Below are 17,500 nucleotides of genomic sequence, written 5' to 3'. Positions count from 1 at the left end.
AACTAGAAAGCTACCTCCCCAGTTGCCAATTTAAACAACTTAGGCTGTTGACATACGAAATGATTAATAATAGTAATTGGAGACCATGAGTAACTCCACACTTTCTGGTGTGCGTTATTGGTATCTGGAAACAAATTACTTAGGGAACTGATCTTTTATCAATTGTGGGTAATCAATAGTCTCTTGTTTTCTTATTCGACTACATGTGACTTGAAATCCTTTTGATATAAATACATCCTAGGCATCCTGTATCAGAAAGCGGTTTCTGTCTAGCTCTGTATATATTTGGCATTACTTAAATTTAGTTTAGTATATAAAAAGGGGTTTATGATTGGACCTGATCGGATTAAATGGAATCGTAAAAAAAGTCGATAAGACACAATGATTTGCCAAAGAGGCCAATGACAACAAAAACGACACTGAGGACACTCACTGTCCAAATATAGGATTGAGAGTGTTGGGTCTGTATTCGTCTTTGCTCGACTGGGTCTCCTTGCCCAAGGAGACGATGACGTAGGGGTCGGCAAGGCCCCCAGCATCCTTCGGTGTGAGGTCCTTGCCCTGGATGACATAGACTCGCGCCGTCACTTCCTGTGGGCTAGAGGGCGGGAAGCCAGACAGAACGTGGCCCACAGCCTCCTCGCCCTGCATCGGATACACTCGGAAAGTGCCCTGAAACAGAACCATAAGAGGAGATTTAGTGGTAGGATACATAACTTCCCAGAGAATAGCATTTTTCTTAGAAATCAGAAATGTCCTTGAGTCACACGATTTTTTTCATTAAATAGGTACCATTCTGTACACTATATATCGAAATGATAAAACAACATATACATATACATATACATATACATATACATATACATATACATATACATATACATATACATATACATATACATATACATATACATATACATATACATGTGCATATACATATACATATACATATACATATACATATACATATACATATACATATACATATACATATACATGTGCATATACATGCGCATATGCATCTACATATACATATAAATATACATACACATATATATATACATATACATATACATATACATATACATATACATATACATATACATATACATATACATATACATATACATATACATATACATATACATATACATACACATACATATGCATATACATATTCATATTCATAAAAAATTACCAACACATACACACATATGAATTCTTCCCATCCTCCTTTGTCTCTTTATTCTTCACCTGCTTACCCACCTTGAGTTCGCCCGCCACTTCTGGGTCAGAGTCGGCAGACCCTTTACCTCTCGTCAGAGGGATCGTGTCCAGAAGGTCCGTGAAGTTCCTATAGGCTTTCACTTCCTCCAATGCCCCTGGCAGGATACTTAGCCTCTCGTACCTGTAGAAAGGGGGGATGCAAAAGGTGAGAAAGAGTACTTGTTCACTCTATTTGCAGAGTTGCGATTTAACTTGGGGAAATGCTTCTGGCGTTGGATAGAACGATAAGTGAACTATGTCATTTGATCAAAGAATTTATTCAGTATTATCAGCTTCTTTCTGGAGGACTGTCTTCAGCTAAATGATATCAACTGGCTTTAGTCAGTATCTTATAAACACAAGTTATGACACATCACTTAGGATGTGGAAGGAAGAGGAGCTCTGATTTGCTTTTAGCATTCTGCATAACCAATTGTATGTCTGACGACAGGTAAAGACCAAAAGTAAGTCTCACTAGTGACGTTGCACCCTTAAGTTACATACATGTAAAAATACACCATTTGTACTTTAAGTGTTTTCATTCCTGATAGCAATAAACCGAAACTGATATAGTATTACCAATGATATTGATTTGTCTAGTACAACTCTAAGTGATACGGTTGCTTTTACGGTATAATTGCTACATCTAGTACTATTGGTTTTAATATTGTTGTTTAACTAATAATGAGAGTTGCGGGAATGGCGTTGTGATAATTTTGCTGGTGGTGGTGGTGCAAGAGGTAAGTAATGCGAGTGCTACACACTGACGGTTGCCATAGTCTATGCGCTACAAGGAGTCTGTTCAGGGTGTTGTGGCGCACGTTGTCTCAAATCAACCTTAGTAGATGCTTCTCTTTCTGTTATTTTCCTTCTATGTGTTATTTTTTATTCTTTATAAAGTAAAAGAGGCTGTATAGTACAATGAATATCACTTTTTAGGATTATAACCACGATTACCTATACCCCAGCCCACCTGCTTCACCTGTGGCACCTCGGAGTGGCAACATGAGGAAAAGGCGCTGATGCCACGTGTCACAGAAATTATTCACATCATTGACATAATGCTAAAAAGTGATGCTTATTGTACTACACAGCTTCCTTTACTATATACACATTATAAAAAAGACAATTTCAAATAGGAAACAGATGGGAAATAAGAGAGAGGCATTTACTAAGGTTGATTTGGCAGAGTGGATAGTAGTAAATCACGATGCATGCGCACAGCCGCCAGCACTTATTTTGCCACCACCATTACCGCTAACACAACATGTGCAATAGATCACTGCCACCGCCTCTTCTTTCGCATCTTAGGGAAGAGTTACTCACCCTTTACGGAGATAGGCTCCACAACGGCTGCTGTCCCCAAGGGAGGCGTAGAATTTGCACCACCAGTCGATATCTGTATCCATAGTGCCGGGCTGCGGGCAAAGTAGCCGTCAAAGCAAGGAAGACATGGTTGTAGGCATGGAGGGGTTACAAAATACTATTCTTTCTAGGAGGTCCTTTCCCCACCTTCGGATAAATGGCACCGGATTGTTTTCCATTGCCCTTTGAGTAGTCATGTTTGACTACATTTTATGTGCTATGATATTTTTTGTCAATATTTCAAATAAAGTTAGGTTAAGTTAGGCTAGGTTAGGTGAGGTTAGGTTGAGTTAGTTTGATGGTTCCGAGGATATGAAATATTCAAAGTCGAGGGAAAGACCCAATGGTAAAGATTTTTTTTCCATGAGGGTCATCAAACATATAAGCAGTATAATTGCTGCTCCTTTGAATGGAGTTACAATATTGGGTGAAACCTATTTTCTTTTTTCTTATTCTTAGGGTATAGGATAGGTTAAGACACTGTCTTTTTCTGAAAATGAATTGACTGACAAGTGTAATATGAAGAAAATGAAATATAATTTTTCACAGAAAAAATATTAGAAGAATGATATTAGAAGGTTCTTTGCCATTTACTTACGAAACTTAACTCGAACACATGATTATAACTAACAAGAAAACATGCTAAAAAGAGTGATAAGTTGTACATTGTGTTTACGTGGTCTCTGCTTTTTGAATACATGAGTGTATGGCAAAACTGATATTAACGATGTGTTATCACATATTACATAGTTTATTAGAACTACACAAGAGAAGTTCAAATACAGTCGTACGCGCAAGCATACTGAACGTAACTCAAGCGTAAAGCACACACACACACACACACACACACACACACACACACACACACACACACACACACACACACACACACACACACACACACACACACACACACACACACACACACACACACACACACACACACACACACACACACGCACACACACACGCACACACACACACACACACACACACACACACACACACACACACACACACACACACACACACACACACACACACACACACGCACGCACACACGCACACACGCACACACGCACACACACACACACACACACACACACACACACACACACACACACACACGCACGCACGCACACACACACACACATACACACAGGGCTGAAATAATTTCAGTATCACTGGGCTGCGAGTCGTTATTCCAACTCTCGGGGGTGGGGAGTTAGGTGTGTGTGTGCGTGTAAGGTCACAGCATTACCCATAGATCGGCCATATATGAGCTCTGAGCTCTCTCCCGGGAGGGAAATAGCTGTCGATCACGAGTCGAACACGTGATCCAAGACCTTGGTGAATCACACACACATAAACATATTCACAGACACAAAAATCAGAAAATGCATACAGATGGACTGAGGGGTAGATGAATAACCATTTAGAAATTGAAGTCCATGTCTGCAATTGTCCAAGTCTGCTATGTTTTGATGAACTGCTGAACGCAGGAATTGAACTCATTAATTTTAGATGCAGTCACTTTACAGATCTTCATGAGATTCAGGGACAGAATTCATATACAAGTTTGAATGAAGTTTATACAAATCATTCCTATAGTCCCAGGATCTTCCCTTGGCCGAAGCATATTATACAGCGGAAATATGCTCCAAATTATATAACATTAGCATTATTGAAGACAGTGAAGAGGCCACATGATGTTTACCTCCATCAACGCGATAACATTCACTACAAGTTTTTGTATTAGATTTTTTTTAATTCAAAAACAGGATCAGGACGAAAATAATGAATACCCCACGTTTTCCTTACTCCGCCTCTTACTGAAGAAAATCTTTAATAAATGGGCATTAGCTAGACCTTATTTCATTTCCAAGTCATGTTCTTCGCCTTGTTAAGAGAGTTGATTGTGATGACCACAGAGAAAAGATATTGGAAGAAAAAAATAACATCAAAAGCGAGTGCATCTCTTTATAACAAAATGTTGTCATGGAACAAAAATAGCCTACCTGTGAGTCGAACAAACGTAAAACGTGAAATAGGACAACAGAAAACTCAAACATAACTGAAACTATCCATGAACTGTTGACATATGAGTAGGTAAAACTATAAAATTTTCATTCATATTGTAAACAGATAAGGCTATCGGTAACCGAAATGAGGCTTCTAAAAGAAAACAATACTCTTACTTTCGTACAAGCAAATGAAGCATAAGCATATTTGTTTTGGCACATGCAAGGATTAAACACATACAATTAAGCGAGTTATGACATTAACATATAAGAAACTTACTGGGACATCTGAGGGAGAAACATACAATTAACACTTACATTAAAACAGAGGAACCAGATCGTGTGTCGTCATTGATGGCCAGTGTTTGTTTCTGTTTACCAAAGACTATTTCTGTCCAAGTAATATAGCCTAAATTTCAGGGTGAATGGGAGTTTAGTAATGCAAATAGGTTAAGTGGATTCTCCTATTCGACCCTCTCGTTCAGTCTGTATTAGTACTTAATCTTAGACTGTTCTGGAAAGAAAAGTGGGATAGGATAGGACGCCTTTGGGAAGACAAGAACTAAAATTTATCCCTTAGTGTTATTTTACCCAATATGAACGCAGGAAGGCCAAGGACTATCATAACATGTTAAAGATTTTCTGGTTCCTCAATGACGACACAGATCGTTAACGGAGACGACTACGTGGGTTGTTACGCACCTCCCTGGCTGTCTGGGCGTGGTTCAGGGTGAGGCGAGGGTGAGGGGAACCGGTATCCTGTTAGCAAAAGGGGGAGAATCCGTGTGTGATTAGGATGATTCCGAGGGAAAGGAAGGGGACGACTACGACGACTTACTCAGGGATGGGCTACTAAAGCATGTCTGTAGTTAATGCAGTTGGTGAGCAAAATGCAATTATCCATGCCCTGCATTTGTAAACAAATGTTCTTTGTGTATAAGATTTGGCATAACGTTGATGAATTCCACCTTTCAGGGGTTTGTTTGACTAAAGTAGAACAATATTCACTTTGGCGTTTTAGGAAACTGTCTTTTCGTATGCATTTTTGTCTCTTCATTCTTCTGAAAAAAATTCCTTTAACCTACATATCTTACTAGATCACTGACTCTCTACTGCGCTTCATTTTGTATGAACAATACGCAAAGTGAAAAATATACATTTGGGAATGGATGCTATGAGGAGATTGTATGAAGTGATTGTGCCGACAGCACTGTATGGGGGAGGAACATGGAATATATGAGAGAAAGAGAGGAGGAGTTTGAATGTGTTTGAGATGAGATGCATGAGAAATATGATAGGGGTTACCAGGCTGGATAGAGTGAGAAACGAGGAGGTGAGGAGCAGAACGGGGGTGGGGGGTGGGGGGGGGAAGGAAGTTGGGAGATAGGGTTGATGAAAGAATATTAGGATGGTTTGGACACATGGAAAGAATGAGTGAAGAAAGATTAGTAGAAGAACTGTAGAAGGCAGAGGTGGAAGGGGGTGAACATGAGGGGGCGACCAAGGATGAGATGGATGGATGGGTTAAAAGGGGCATTAGGAAAGAGGGGAATGTCTGTTGAGGAAGGATGGGAGAGGGCAGACGATAGGGGTGAATGGAGAATGGTTGTGTATGGATGATGCTATGATGTATGAGGGGGAGTGGGTGGGGGATGGGGGGTGAGGGAGTATGTGCGAAAAATAAATTGACGCAACCCAAAGGGATTTCTCTTCGTTTTTTCCATGTCTGCATGAGGGGACGGAGAAGGGGGTTCGCCGATTTAATAAAACGGCCTTGCTGTGGATGTGCTGTGTCTTGCGGCACTGCTTCTGAATCAGGGCAGTGGGCGAGATGCAGGGATGACCCGTCATCCGGGAGGTGTCAAGATAAGAGGGAGGGAAGAAGGTGGATGGAAGTGGAGTATGTTGGAATGGAGTGGTGGGAGTTGTTTTTATGCCTTTGATTTTTTTGGCTACCTCCCTTTAAGGGGGGAAGAAGCCTTTGGTATATGTATGTATGTAATATGCAAACTATTCTATTTGAATTTTAGTAATATGATAAATTTTCATAATATAAAAAACTAGGTAATACAATTTTTTTTTCCTAATTCCACGGGTTATACTTGACAAAACTAAAACCCAATTAAGTGACACAAAAAGATAACATACACAGCAAAATTTTCCTACGCGTCTTGGAAACCTCACATACACTGAAATTCAATGGATGCTTCATGTTAGCTGGGATTTATATTGAAAAGGTCATTATAACTTTTAGATTGCCACTACCTTCTCTTTCTGTGGATCTCCTTCTCTTTCTATTTTCTATAAGTATTATAACTGACAATGCTCTTTGGAATTTGCACTACATAGTTCTTCCTTCTCAATGTAATAATTAAACGTACAAATGTGATACAAGTTTTCCCTTTGTATGTCGCATATTTGTGATTGTCGTCAATCGTATTAGGAAAAAGTGGGCTTCATGCATAGACAAGTTTTCCGATCTTTGTTTTACACTAAGAATTTGACCATACGGTATTTCGGAGGCCAAAATTAACACACAACTTATTAAGAGTGATTTCTTGTAATTTTTTTCTCCTTATTCAAATGAGATTGAATTAAATGAAACTGCTATCTGAAATATGCACTGAAGGTGATATTAGAAATTGAAATTTATATGATTTAAAAAAAATCTGAACACAAAGAATCTTTATATTTTCTTCTGGCCCAGTTTCTCAAAAGCAATCTTCTTAACTCTACCACATGCGCCTAATAGTCAGCAACAGAAGCAGTTGCTACATGCATCATTCACAATGCGTACTTCAGAACGGTGGAAAAATTTATAACTTTTCTTTTCTTTTTTTTTCTTTTCAGATGAGATGGCAGTCAAGAGTCCGAAATATTATCTTGGGTAGTCGAGTTGTTCCCTACCGCTATCTTCTGAATAGTGTCCACTCTTATTTTGGCTTAACCAAGCTATCTTCCATTAGGGTAAAATCTATGTAGGACATCGTGTTGAAGGGTGTGTGCTGTTATCAAAAAATAACTTTAGTCTCCTGCTAAACTAAGTTTATGTTTAAACAATTCATCTCAATCTGGAGGAATCCATGAAGGAATGCGTGCGTGTGCGTGTGCGTGTGCGTGCGCGCGTGCGTGCGTGTGCGTGTGCGTGTGCGTGTGCGTGTGTGTGTGCGTGTGTGTGTGTGTGTGTGTGTGTGTTTAGGGAGTGGTATTGCCTTCAAAATTAATTTTAGGGGAATTCTATCTTACCCATGTTGGGGTGACAAGAACAAGTTTGTAACAAATAATACAAGAGAAATGGATATATATTAAAGAAATCAGAACTATAAACACACTTGTAATCATTGAATATAGATTAATTATCTTCCTTGATAAACAAAACACTCATTACATGTAAGAACAAGAAGACGGAAAATTAAAGGGTACATTATACAAGCGACAACGCAAAATGAAAAATTAAAACGGATAGTTTAAAGTTTTTGATTCGGTGACAAAGCTTTTGTCCCAGCTAATATCAGACTATTTTTTTCTGAGGTAACACTGATCTGTCTGATCTCCCATGCAAAAGCCAAATCAAATTCTCTGGCATGAAGAAAAATGAAAATACTGAAGTGTTTAAGAGAAGCAAAGGCTTGTTGGAACCTAACAGTCCTCATATGGAGTGTAAGTTGTGCATTGTTTTGTAGTTCGCTGATCTGATTATGAAGACAAAAGTTATCAAATTTCAGTTATCTAATTGACTTGTCATCATATATATTCAACCACATACTGATATATCGGAATTCCAATAGAATTCATAAATTCTACTCTCCTTAACGAAGATATACTATCAATGTATGCTTTTGTTAACATGTGGGTGTTCATTAAAATGTACTTATTCCAGAAGTTCTGTGACTTCAATGATGAGCTCATCTGTAAGGTCACTGAGCATGGACCAGAAAGTCTTTTGAGGGTTTTGTTGGTTCATCATAACCCAGTTAAGAGGATCAGCTTCATGCAAACCAGGTTAAACTATGGTATTCGTAGACATTCTGTGAACCGCCTTACTGTAAACCCTGTCAACCACCTTAAGTACGATACATGCATAAGACGAACCTAACTTCTGACCTTAATTCTTACCTTGATTTGGGAATCTTTGGTAGACGCCATGAGAGACTTCTTCATCGTTACACTTTCTCTGTAAAACATCGAAGGAGTTGAATAAAACCATTGGCGATGATGTGCAACATAGAATAGCTCTCTCTTACAAATAGAGATAATTACTTTAATACAATGAACTTGTAAATACTGTGTTGACAAACACTAATTTACTCTTCTCATCTGAGAGGCATATTCGGGAGAGAATGGATCACAGTCAACCGAGGCTCTAAAGAAACGTTTCTCAACCAGGGTTCCCCGGAACCCTAAGGTTCCGTAAAAGGTCCCTAAGGGTTCTACGAGAACAAGTGAGATAAGCTAATGCACTTTTGATTTTTTAATTATTTAATTTCATATACATAATATAATTAAAGACGTACGACATATTCTTGGTTATTGTAATAATTTAATATAGACATCATCTTATCTAACCTATTCTTACGATGAAAATAAAATGAGAAAGATATGGTATATGTGTTTTTTTGTTGTTTTTTTTGCGCAGGGGTTCCTTGAGACATGCAATATATTTTATAGCTTACGCAAGGGTAAAAAGGGTGAGAAACGCTGCTTTAGATTATCAGCTAAATGAACTTGATTTGACCGACTGCTGACCACAAAGGTGTAACTCCTTAAGACCCTCTTCTCTCAACTTTTGTTCTCAAAATATCACAGAAATTGAAAGACAAATATGTTAAGTTGAAAGACTAAGGTTTGTCTTCCTGACTAAGGAAAAACTACTTCATTCCACTGAGGAGAGCTCCTGGGACTCAATAAGTCAATCCATATTGTGATTTAGGCTTGGGTTTAACCTGTATTTATATTGTAATTGTATTATCTGATACTTATCTCTACAGTAAGCTAACACAGTAAAACTATTGACCGATTGAATAAGGTTATGTTCCTTATAATTTCAGTTTAAAGTTATTGCCAAATTATTTTATTCAACTGAGCGATGGACTCGAGGCAAAATGGGGTCTTGATAGATCAAAGCAAATTTCTGTACCAAGTTCTCTCCTTAGCAGAATAAAATTGTCCAGCGCCATTTTGAACAAAAAGCAGCATCGTGTTGATGGTGTTAACTGTATTTCGCTGAACTCTATATGAAAGTCTAATGAGAGGTCTGATGATGTGTATCTCAACTTATGTCAATAGAACCCGATGACTGGCTGGCTGACAATCCAACACCGTTGAGTGAATAAATGTTTCTTAGCGTAAAAATGTAGCTCATAGTGGGTAGATCTCTATCTCTGAAGCGTAGCTGCCAAGAAACGCGACAGGCTCATAGAAAATGGAAATCACTATTGGAAAAAAGAATATTATATATCTTTCTCGATGAAGTGACACCCACCAAGGAAAGGTATACCTCTCAACTAAATTGAAATCAATGGGAAGTGCCAGCATCGACAGAGTGTTAAGACTAAACACAGCTTTAGGAAATATGAAAAAATCATAAGTGTACATTTAATAATTTCTGATACAAGAATCTACTAAAGATTGAGCGAAAATACTCAACGGAAGTGAGTACCAATAGCACTTAAGAATAAGACTATGGAATCACGAACAAAATTAATATCCTGCGACTTCCGTTGATTCTAGGTGTACAATTGAACATCAAAATGCTCATGTAGTAATGTAGTCCTACACTGGCAGGTGCATCCTGAAGGAGGAATAAGGCATATATGGGAAAAAAGTGGTAGGCATAGTGGCACAGGGAATAAGGAAAACTGGGGGAGTAGAAGCCGAAGTGGAAATGAATGGACTGCACAATGGGGAAGGGGCGGGGGGTAGGGGTGGGTGGGGGTGGGGGAGTTGAGAAAACAGCCATCAGAAGACGATCTGCATGACTGGGCCAGCTGAAGAAGTTTTCAAAATATCGACCACACATAGAAATAGGAGATGTATACAAATTATTTCTGGAAAAAAAAGAGATCTTAATATTTTTCCAACTAGAAGTTTTGCTATTCATGACAATCCAATATTGTCGATTGTTGAACTAATTACTATTTCAGCTTAGCTGGCAATTTTAATGGATAGTATCCAATATTGACATTTTCTATCATAGTTCAGATAGATAAGATATGTGCTACTTCTTGACAGGTTGTCTGATATACTGTATAATTGGAGCAAGTAAATCGCATATAAGATATTTCCACAGATTTTTAACCCGGGCTTGTTTTCCACTCTATTAGACATAACTCACTGTAGATCACTAAAATAAACCTTGTTCAGGTCGGGTAATATAGATGTGCAGGAACCTATTTTGAAATTTTTCTTTTGTATCCAAAATCTCCGGTTGTGGTCAGTAGATGCAACGTTATTATCAACTTCTCCACCGTATATATATTTTTGCAACAAGAGGTCAATAGAACTTATAGGCTATACTTCTAATGCTTTGTGACTCCTCACAGGCTGCACTGTCACTAGGAAAATCTATCAGATAAACACTTACACTGCTTCGTTCTACTACTATATATCTAATGTCTGTATTGTGAAAAATGACACTATCAGTATTTCATTTATCTATATATATCGAGAGCTTTTTTTCCCTTATAAGAGAGGAGCCAAGTCAGAGGCACGTACCTATTCCCACCCACCTCACTCCTTTCCACCACCTCCTCCAATCCTCCCATCTGAGCTCCTCATGGATGACGGGTCATCCCTGCATTCTACCCACTGCCCTAGGTCAAACGCATTGCAACATGACAGTACATCCACAGCAAGGCCGCTTCACTTAATCGGTGACCCCCCCCACACACACATAATTTCTCTCATCCTACTTTGCAACCAGTCCCTGAAAGCTCGCTTCTTCTCTTCTACTACCTTATTTACTTCATCATCCCACCACTCTCTACTATTCCATTTATTCCCTCCCATCCTCCTTGTTCTACATACCACCTTTGCACACCTTGTCACTTCCTCCTTGAAACACCCCCATTCCTCTCGCACACACCTACCTCTACTCTATTCTTTATCACCTCCCACACTTCTCTCAGCTTCTTCTATTCCTGCTCCTTTTCCGGATGGATCCATGGATGATTCAATATAAAAAAAAATTATATAAACCCTACTGAACACAATGCTTCTCCAATGCTAAAAACATTGCCTGAAGTCAGAAAAAAAGAAAAAGAAAAATCTGGACAGTCTGATAAGAAGGTAAAAAACCAATAGATACAACAAACGAGGCAACGAGATAATGAAAAATAACAAGGAAATGTAATAGAATATTTGGACTGTAAGGATGTTAATACATCGAAAGCCCATGCCAACTACTCCAGAGACCATTATTATTAAGAAACAACAGGAAGAAGTAGAAAGCATATCTACGGTTTATTTATGATTCATAGTTTGTTGTATACATTTTCGTGTGTATGTGCGCTCACTTGTGTGTGTCTATGTGTGTGTGTGTGTGTGTGTGTGTGTGTGTGTGTGTGTGTGTGTGTGTGTGTGTGTGTGTGTGTGTGTGTGTGTGTGTGTGTGTGTGTGTGTGTGTGTGTGTGTGTGTGTGTGTGTTTGTAATCAACTACGGTCTTGGTTCACGTGTTGGACTCGTAATTGACAATTGAAATTATTATCCTTCCGGATGAGAGCTCACAGCTCATACATGACCCGATCTAGGAGTGATGCTATGACCTTATAAACACGCAGACACAATTCCTTGCTCACTAGAGTTAAAGTGCCAGTTTTCAGTGCAGCGATACTGAAATTTTCAGCACTGAATTGAACTAAAATTTGGATCGCTGAAATAAGGGTCGAGCATTGTGTGTGTGTGTGTGTGTGTGTGTGTGTGTGTGTGTGTGTGTGTGTGTGTGTGTGTGTGTGTGTGTGTGTGTGTGTGTGTGTGTGTGTGTGTGTGTGTGTGTGTGTGTGTGTGTGTGTGTGTGTGTGTGTGTGTGTGTGTGTGTGTGTGTGTGTGTGTGTGTGTGTGTGTGCGTGAGTGCGTGCGTGCGTGCGTGCATGTGTGCGTACGTGCATCCGCGTGTGCATGCGTGTTTGCGTGTGCATGTGCCTGTGAGTGGGCGTGTGTGGAGTGAATGTAATATGAAGACGTATTTTAGAACCTTCTTTGGATGTCAGCTCCTTCGGAATCAGAGAGGCACAGAGCACTATAGTGTTACTATTACATTATCATTCTTGGCAAAGAAAGTGACTTCACATTATTAGTTTTCTCCATGAGGGAGATTTATTCATATGCCGTGACATTAGCTTCTTGCAAAGAAGATTCAATAGCCCCTTTCCTACAATAACAGGCCTGTGCACATTATATTCTTGCTGGTGCAAACTGATTATTTCCAAACTGAAAATCAACCCTGGGACTAAAATGGGCATTGAGTGATGGAGACTCAGATTGTCCTAAGTCTGATCCTCAGCTGAATAAAATCGCCTGGCATTAGCTAGAATGTATTATGCAAAAAAGTGTCATCATAGTAAAAGAGTTAAATGTTCATGTCCTTCTGGCCCGGAGGTGCTTTCACACCTTCATCACCACAACCCACATTCTAAATTTTTGTTCAGATCAACGGCAGATAAATTTATCCAGTTAAGAAATCTCGTGACAAATAAAGGTTCCTTGTTGATCGAAGACTCCATTTGATACCAGTTCTCCAATAAATTGAATAAAATTTTCTGTCCTTGGACAAAACAGTATCTGCCAAGTAGGTTACCGTACTGAAAAGGTCCAACGTAAAAGTAACCTTCGGGCACCCAACATTTGTGCTAAAATGTGGCCTTACTTCCCCTCCTACTACATCGAAAGCACCGACGAGAAACAAGTGCACAACACATATGAGACTTCCACAAGGGAAAAATCACCTTTCCGGCAGTTGGGGCTTTCTTTTCTTCCGCAGTCTGTAGGCAGAGGTGCAAGGGTTGTTGCAGAAGGAAAAGGATGATGATGAGGAAGAAAAGGTGGAGGAGGAGAGGAGGTTAGAAGGAGTAGGAAGGAAGGAAAAAGAAGAGGAGGAGAAGGAGAAGGAGGACGAGACGAGGAGGAGAAGCAGGAGGAGGAGGAGGATTGAAGGATGAGGAAAGGAGTAGAGTGAAGAGGAAAGGAGGAGGAGGTACACGAGGACGTTTTGGGCGAAAGGGTTGGTTGTGGCCCCACGGTGAGGGAAAAAATAACAAAAAGAGTTAGACCACAATGCATTTCAGGCTGAACTAAAAGCCCCTTTAACATAAGTACAAATTTATGGATATTACTCTGGGGCCAGATGATTTCATACTGTTGATGATTAACCATGGGATTGAAGGGAAAACGTTCTAATCAAACCATTATTTACATATTCCAATCCAATAATTCTTTCAATAAGGCGGAGTGCCCTGTAGATTGTGATTTGGTTAATGTTACGTAAGATATCCATCTCCCATGGAAAGAGAGTCTTGATTTACTAAAATTTGGTCCAATGCAGGTTGCAGGATTAAAAGGGTTCACAATGCGTAACCCTATGACGCACTCACATACAGTGAGGTTTTTCATAGCTGTCATTAAATCTCATCTTGAAAGGACTAATAAATACATCAATCCCGACCAACTCCCTCTGTCCCTATGCATCACTCCTGGACTTCTATGGGCCCTATTGGAAATCTTTGTAGATCTTTGTACCTGGTGGCTGCACGGGGCGTTGTGACGTAGTGATGGAGGCGGGGAACTACGGCTGTGGCCACGACGGGTCGGCTTCCAAAGGCGCGATGATCCATCACTCGCAGGGTTAATGGTGGCATGTAAAGCTCCTCCCGAGGAAGCTCCTACGGCCACACAGAGAAAGCAATGTCAGTCACTGATGGAAATATTTGTGGTGTCATGCTTTCAGTGCTTGTGTGTGTGTGTGTGTGTGTGTGTGTGTGTGTGTGTGTGTGTGTGTGTGTGTGTGTGTGTGTGTGTGTGTGTGTGTGTGTGTGTGTGTGTGTGTGTGTGTGTGTGTGTGTGTGTGTGTGTATGTGTGTGTGTGTGTGTGTGTGTGTGTGTGTGTGTGTGTGTGTGTGTGTGTGTGTGTGTGCGTGTGTGCGTGTGTACATATATATATATACGTTTATATATATATATATATATGTATATGTGTGTATATATATATATATATATATATACATATATATACAGGGTATATATATATATATATATATACATATATATATATATATATATGTATGTATGTATGTATGTATACAGACACACACACACACACACACACACACACACACACACACACATTATATATATATATATATATATATATATATATATTCATATTCATATTTTTCTTTATCTCCCATTTATATTTCAACGTTTGTACTAATAAGTGTTTTGAGGGTAAGATTGATCCTGAGGGATTAATTTTATCTAACTCGTGTTAAACTAATATTTGAAGGAGTCCACAGCCTGGGAAGATATGATGGAAGTCTGATAGTACAAATGGTCGTAGAGAGGAAAAAGGAGAGAGAAAGAGGATGAACTCGATGTTTGGTTAATACTTACCACATCGAAGTAGAGGTGGGGCGAATCAAAATTGGGATTGATCCTCGTGTCCTTCATGACGGCTGAGGTCACCCTCTGGCCGCCACACTCGAACTCGATCGAGGGGCGTGTCACCGACTTCAGATCGAACGTCTTCATGTTCCTCACTCCCCAGCATAGGATCTGAGTGTTTGGAGAGACACCAAAATGATATGAACTCCCAGAAGGATTACCCACTAACCCTTGGAAGTGATATATAATGATACACTAGAATTGATCATAATCAACATATTTAGAATAATAGTACCTCTAAATCCTTTTCTCCTCCCCGGTCCCCAATGAGAATGGAAAAGGTTATTCCTAACTGGGACGTCACACAATCTATAGCCAATCTCTCTCTAGTATTCCATTTCCGTATATATCTTCCTACCCATTCCACTGTTTCCCCATTCATCTCTATATTAATCATATACCCGCCCCTCTTGATTAACACAATTAGCTTACTCTTTTGTATAAGTAATTCTTTTTTTCTTTGCCAGATTCATTCACTTTTTTTTTCACTCTCACACCCTCACTCATTGCTATTGTTTCCACTTCTCTAATCACTTCATTCTTACATATATTAAATAGCTACGGCGAAATTTCACGCCCTTGTCTCAAACCACCATTTACATAAAGACTACCGTCCTTTATATTTCACACTCACACAAGAATTCTATCCTTAAAAAAAAAAAAAAAAAAAAAAAAAAAAATTACTGGCTTTCATTTTCTTCCCTCATTATATATAGTATCATGGTCTACTGTACGCCCTTTTTATTTAACCTATTACACGCCTTCTCTAAATCCATAACACGTAAGTACAATCACTTACATTCTTTGAATTTTTTTTGCTGAGTTGTCATAGAATAGATACCTGATTTGCACCAGCTCTTCCTTTAGAAGAATTGCATTGCTCCATTTCTGAGATCTGTTCTTTTCATTAGCGTTACAACTGAGTGGTAATATCGACTCTATAAACTTGTTAGTCATGTCGAGTTATTCAAGATGGGGCACTGATAGTTTCACTGTTTTTTTCAACTAAGTAAGATTAAGTGGCGTTACTGATAACTTAGTGAATTTTATAATGCTTCAACCAGGTCTGAATGGGTTGTCGATGTATTCTACCCAACAGTGCCTTAAATACTTAGACAAAAATAGCTGACATTAGCTATAGAAATTATCAATGTGACCATTAGTTGCATAATAGCATAGGAATAAATCAATAAGAATAAGAGGATTCCTTACCTCAATGCGAGTCGTCTGCAAGACGGGTCTTACGCCAAAGGGAACCATGAGGAGCTCCCCGCGCTTCGGAGGCAACATGGGTACCTCCTCGCCCTCCACCTTTAGCATGAGCTCAAAGGAAGCCAATAATTCTCCTGCAAAATGAGACATTAAACGGTTTTATCAAGTCTGAACATAGGCTGTGTTCCATACTATGATGTCCAAAATTAGGAATTTCTTTTACAATCAGAACAATGTGATGCCTTTAATGAAATTGACTCAGTCCTGAACACGATGAATCTATTCAGGTATGGGGCTGGGTTAGAACAGAAGGAGTCTTGACAGATTACAGAGATCCTGTTTTGTTCAGACTTTATTTTCAAGCTAGCTAGATGAACTTGTCTAGAGCACAAATACATAAATGACATCACTGAAGTGGTGTCCAGTTAAGTGACGTAGATAGTTCCATATTCCAGCGTCATAGAAAAATATTGACCTACAGCATATGCAGGATAGTTTTACGTTACAATTACTGAAAGCAATCTAATTATATCAATATGGTAATATAAACTGATTATGTTCTGATCACTATTGTGTGATAACATGCAGCTAAGTTATGAAAGACCTAAGTTTGAAAGGTCTCGTTTGATCAGAAACCCTGTTAGAATAGAGTACGCCACTAATATATGATTTTAACCCGATCATAAATCTGTAAGGTAATTTGATGAATTGAAGGGGTTCACTTCAGCTTCCCTTTACTTACCCTGGACCTTGCTGCCTCTGGCCAAGGTGAACCATTGAAGCTTGGGCGGCGTATAGTCGTTCGAAGACTCAAATACAACAGGTTTGCAGAAGGCTCGTCCAAGGAAGTCCGGTTCGCCCTGTAAAGTAATGAAGTCATCACTGACATCTACAGGAATATTATTTTCATTGCAAAATTTTAATGAACGAGGAGCGAGTATTCTACTGCTGTTATGACTAGTGATATTGTAATCCCTCTTTC

At 39.2% G+C, this 17,500-nt stretch overlaps 1 protein-coding gene across 6 annotated transcripts in view; it reads right to left on the bottom strand.

The window, feature by feature from the left end:
* LOC143029145 (myoferlin-like) overlaps window positions 1–17,500 on the bottom strand; it is a 168,572-nt gene that overhangs the window by 16,031 nt on the left and 135,041 nt on the right. For 5 of the 6 annotated variants that reach the window (XM_076191604.1, XM_076191607.1, XM_076191609.1 and 2 more), the window contains exons 27-35: window positions 17,261–17,378; window positions 16,519–16,652; window positions 15,256–15,417; window positions 14,386–14,528; window positions 8,769–8,826; window positions 5,355–5,411; window positions 2,593–2,684; window positions 1,267–1,408; window positions 434–672 (exon numbers count right to left, since the gene is read on the bottom strand). In XM_076191604.1, coding sequence (XP_076047719.1) covers window positions 434–672; window positions 1,267–1,408; window positions 2,593–2,684; window positions 5,355–5,411; window positions 8,769–8,826; window positions 14,386–14,528; window positions 15,256–15,417; window positions 16,519–16,652; window positions 17,261–17,378 — 1,145 coding nt within the window. The remainder of the gene's footprint in view (window positions 1–433; window positions 673–1,266; window positions 1,409–2,592; window positions 2,685–5,354; window positions 5,412–8,768; window positions 8,827–14,385; window positions 14,529–15,255; window positions 15,418–16,518; window positions 16,653–17,260; window positions 17,379–17,500) is intronic. The other variant, XM_076191610.1, reaches the window with a different exon arrangement.

This window comes from Oratosquilla oratoria, chromosome 10 (assembly GCF_046742065.1).
Source record: "Oratosquilla oratoria isolate Oo_2021 chromosome 10, ASM4674206v1, whole genome shotgun sequence".
Lineage (NCBI taxonomy): Eukaryota > Metazoa > Arthropoda > Malacostraca > Stomatopoda > Squillidae > Oratosquilla > Oratosquilla oratoria.
The sequence above is the reverse complement of the archived record's forward strand: the minus strand, read 5'-3'. Positions and strand labels throughout refer to the sequence as shown.